The 3964-nt window shown below is 31.7% G+C and overlaps 1 protein-coding gene across 1 annotated transcript; it reads right to left on the bottom strand.

The window, feature by feature from the left end:
* Positions 1–919: 919 nt before the first annotated feature.
* LOC116129640 (EG45-like domain containing protein) lies at positions 920–1641 on the bottom strand. The gene is made up of 3 exons (XM_031415371.1): positions 1473–1641; positions 1038–1314; positions 920–938 (listed from the first exon to the last, which is right to left on the bottom strand). Exons 1-3 carry the CDS (start codon positions 1579–1581, stop codon positions 932–934), a joined length of 393 nt encoding a protein of 130 aa, XP_031271231.1. The 5' UTR covers positions 1582–1641; the 3' UTR covers positions 920–931.
* Between the last annotated feature and the right edge of the window lie 2323 nt (positions 1642–3964).

The following is a 3964-nucleotide window of genomic DNA, read 5'->3' as shown; positions in this document are numbered from 1 at the left end:
TTTTATAAACAAATAACGCCGTTCATTTCTCCGTTAATCTTAATATATACTTCTAAAATTGAAAGTGAAGTCTTCTTAAGAATGGATGTTGGAAGATTCATTGAAACAACACTATTTTTGGTACATTTTGCAATGAAATTTAAAAAAAACAGAAGTTCTATGTAGATCACAATTTAAGTAAGCTTCACACTTAAATTGACTAGACTAATGGCAGCTTTCAGTTTATTTGTTTTTATCATTAACACGATCGACGGTTAATTAAATCTAAAATTTGCGTAACATATATGTTATATGTATTACTCTGTGGTAATACAATGATACCCAATGATTTCTCGCAAAAGAAATGTTTGTGTTCTATTTTTACATTTTTTTTTTTTAGTTTATATGATAATCTAAATGATCAATTATTGATTAATTATATACATATGAAGTTATATTTGTTGGAGTTCTATACTGATTAGGCACACTAGAGTTTACTGGTTTATAAGAGAGGGTAATCCTTCCATTCAATAAGGTCTTATTGGATGAGGAGTCAAGCACACCTCAAATTCTATCATGGTATCAGAACTTATATTCAGTTGAGCTGAGTACTTGATGAGCAAGTAATTATCTCCAATAACAAGCATAATCCCTTCTTCCCCATTCAACAAGGCTTGATAATTTAAATTCAAATAAATCTAGTTAATTAATTATCTATTAAACCTTTAAAAAGAAATAGTGTGAAAAGGGAGATAATAATCGATATATATATTGTGAAAATGGATTAACATTCTTTATCGAGAAAAAGGAGTAATTAATCTTACAGCAATTATTAACTTTTGAACTTTCATAATATTACATAAAAGATACAACTTATTTCATAATTTTCTGCTTATTTAAAAAATCATCTTCATCTTCTTCGCTTGGAGAACCCTTTTTAACTGTAAGAGTTTCAAGCCCTGCAAATAACAAAACAATAAAGGGGAAAAAATTAAAACAAAAAAAGAAATTGGAAACTATATGTTCCATTACTGATCATATGTGAACGGTAAACTTACTGGTTAAATTCAATTTTAACATTGCCGGCATCAGTATCAGCAATAACAGCGAAAGCATCTTTAGAAAGATTAAGAGTTCCATTGCACTGTGGTCTACAATAATCAACCACCGTTACCACGACACTAGCACCGTCGTGGCAAGGGTGCGGCGCCGTATTCGTCGCCCCTATGCATCGCACTCGGTACCGTTTTCCGCACGCTGCTCCGCCGTTCCATAGGGCATCGCTTACCCCTGTCACCATGTTTCCACGGTCTTGGTTCTGATAGCACGCCGAAGCTGCCCAAGAACATATATAATATACTACAGTGTCAGTACTGATCTGATAATGTCATTACGTTTTTGAAATAGTTGGATTGACATCAATCGAACGATTTTGGAAACGGGTAATTAACGTTTAAGTTAATATATGGAGGATAGTAATGAAATTTACTTACGGGTATAAGGGGGATTGTAGTAAACAGCATTTGCTTGATCGGCGTGTGTTGCTGAAATAAGGCATAGTGCGATGCCAAGAATCATAAATATTTGCATCTGAATCGGCATTTTTGGTTCCTGAAAAACAAGCAATTCAGTCGGTGAGTTATGTTTGTAGTGCAAATTAGAGAGGCTCTCTTCCTTTTTATAGAAGCTGAAAAGACCAGTTTGTCAAGAACACCGCGTCAACCTACCAATATACGTCTCCTATAAAATTATTTAATTTAATAACTACTAATCACTGTTGATAAATACTTACATTGGACCCTCTTACCAATTCACTTTGGTAATGTGGTCAGACCATCCAATGATATAATGACATGTGTTGTTATATATTTATTAAATTTCTTTTTTCATTTATCCATCACAACCACATTAAAAAAGTGAGGTGGTGGGACTTTACCATATAAGTTTTTCTCATCATTACTAATCAAATTAACTATAAAAATAAATAAAAGAGAAAAAATAAATAACGAGTAAATGATTTCAGTGTGATATTCTAGATTCTGTCTCAAAAAATTGATAATTATAAAGATATTACATCATTTATATGGCAAGATGACGAGAGATTATGATAAAACTAGAAATCCAATAACGGGATGAAAATTAAATTAGAATTCACTTTTAAAATTCTTTTATAACTAATAATACATTTACTATTGTTATTGACAAGTTTTTTTCTTGACTTAACTAATAGACTTGTTGATGCTTGATTTCGAGACCAACAACTCACACGTGCAAAATGTTAAGCGGGCTTAGAAGTTACACGTGATATGGAAATGTGTAACAAGAGAGTAAATAAAAGACGGTTTTTAAAATGGTTCGGATGCTCAAAAGTGATTCCTATGTCTATTGTAGTTGTATTAATAGATGGTTACAGTCAGGTCGTATGTAGCGAGCTGAGTTACAATCGGGAGATAATATAGAGAGAGAGAGTGTGTGTATGTTGTTTAAGACTAAAGATAAGCCAATCTCGTAAATGAGAGAGGAGCCATCTATTTATAGTAGGAGGATTCAAGGTAATAATCATGAGCTTAAAGTCTGACAGGTGGGGTATAATTCTTAACCCGCTTCCCATTGGTTGTCTGCACAAGAGATATCATTAAATTGTATAGGGCTTAGGCAGGTGGACGATTCCTAGCCACTCGCAAGCATGTCGTTCACCTGATATACTGACGAGAACTATACCTCTTCCGTCATTACACGACGTGCCAACGTCTAGACCACACAAAACCTCCCTAAATTCGGGTTGGCTCTTGCTAACAAGAGTCCACGCCAACCTTTACTTTTTAGGCATCACAAGACTAATGGCAGCTTTCATTTTTCTTGGTGTGAAGTGTGAAAATAATGAAGTCCTCCATCAAAAAAGTATTGCCTGAACTTGCGTTTCAAACAAGTATGGCCCTCTTCTTCAATTTCTCTTCAATTTCTTACCTGTTTTCTTGAAAACTAATGCTCGTGAAGAAATGGCTTTGTTTAGTCAATAGTCAATGCATGCATAGTGCGATGACTTGTATTGTCCCTCTGCTTCCTCGTAGGTTCAATTTAACAACTCTTTAATTTCTTGCTGGTAAATGGTTCAAAATACAAAGCTTAACCATTGACTTGACTTGCAATGACTTGTATTATTTCCGTTATTAGGTCAATAATTTTTTTAATTAGCATGGAATTTCAGAATTTCTCATATTAGTTACTTTTAGTTAAAGAGAGATGCCATCTTTTAACTTAAAATATTGGCTTAAACCTGACTTATAATAGAAAAAAAAAAAAGGTTGATTTATTATATATGAATGGGGTTTTTCTTGACCTGTTTGAGGTTTGATCAGTTAACAAATTTTTCTCTAAAATTTCAAAAACAATATAAATCCTTTTGCTGTTAGTGTGTCGTTAGAAATTATAATAGGATAGATTAATGAATATTTATATAATTGCCCCTTTGTTGTTTAATATAACACCAAATATTTAACGGTAGAGAGATTTTAATTACTACACAATTTTTTTTAATTTAATTATACCTAAGAAGATTATTTTATTAACTCTATATATATAGTATAAATAATTATTAATGTCATATTAATTCCACGTTTTCTCTAATTATTTCTTAAATTGTTGTAAAGAAAAAAGTTATAAAACTGTGGTTGTCTAATTGGTTGGTAGTTAATATAAAAAATAAAAACCAGATATAAACCTTAACCACAAATTTTTATTATTGTACACATGTCACTATTCTGTTAAAAGTTCAAGAGAACTTATGCCTAATTCTTTCCTTTTACCATCACCTTAGCTTGTAATACATAATTCTATATCTTGGTGTGAAAAAAAAAAAAAAAATCAACTATAATTTTCTCAAATTATTAAATGTGTACGGTACAATTTAATCCTCGTCTAGTCAATTCTATAATTGGGTAGCTATCAAATTAATTAAGTCTCTCAACATTTTTTTTGTCATTTG

Source organism: Pistacia vera, unplaced genomic scaffold, assembly GCF_008641045.1.
Source record: "Pistacia vera cultivar Batoury unplaced genomic scaffold, PisVer_v2 Contig212, whole genome shotgun sequence".
In the NCBI taxonomy this organism is placed as follows: domain Eukaryota; kingdom Viridiplantae; phylum Streptophyta; class Magnoliopsida; order Sapindales; family Anacardiaceae; genus Pistacia; species Pistacia vera.
Note: the sequence above shows the minus strand (reverse complement) of the source record. Positions and strands in the feature narration are given on the sequence as shown.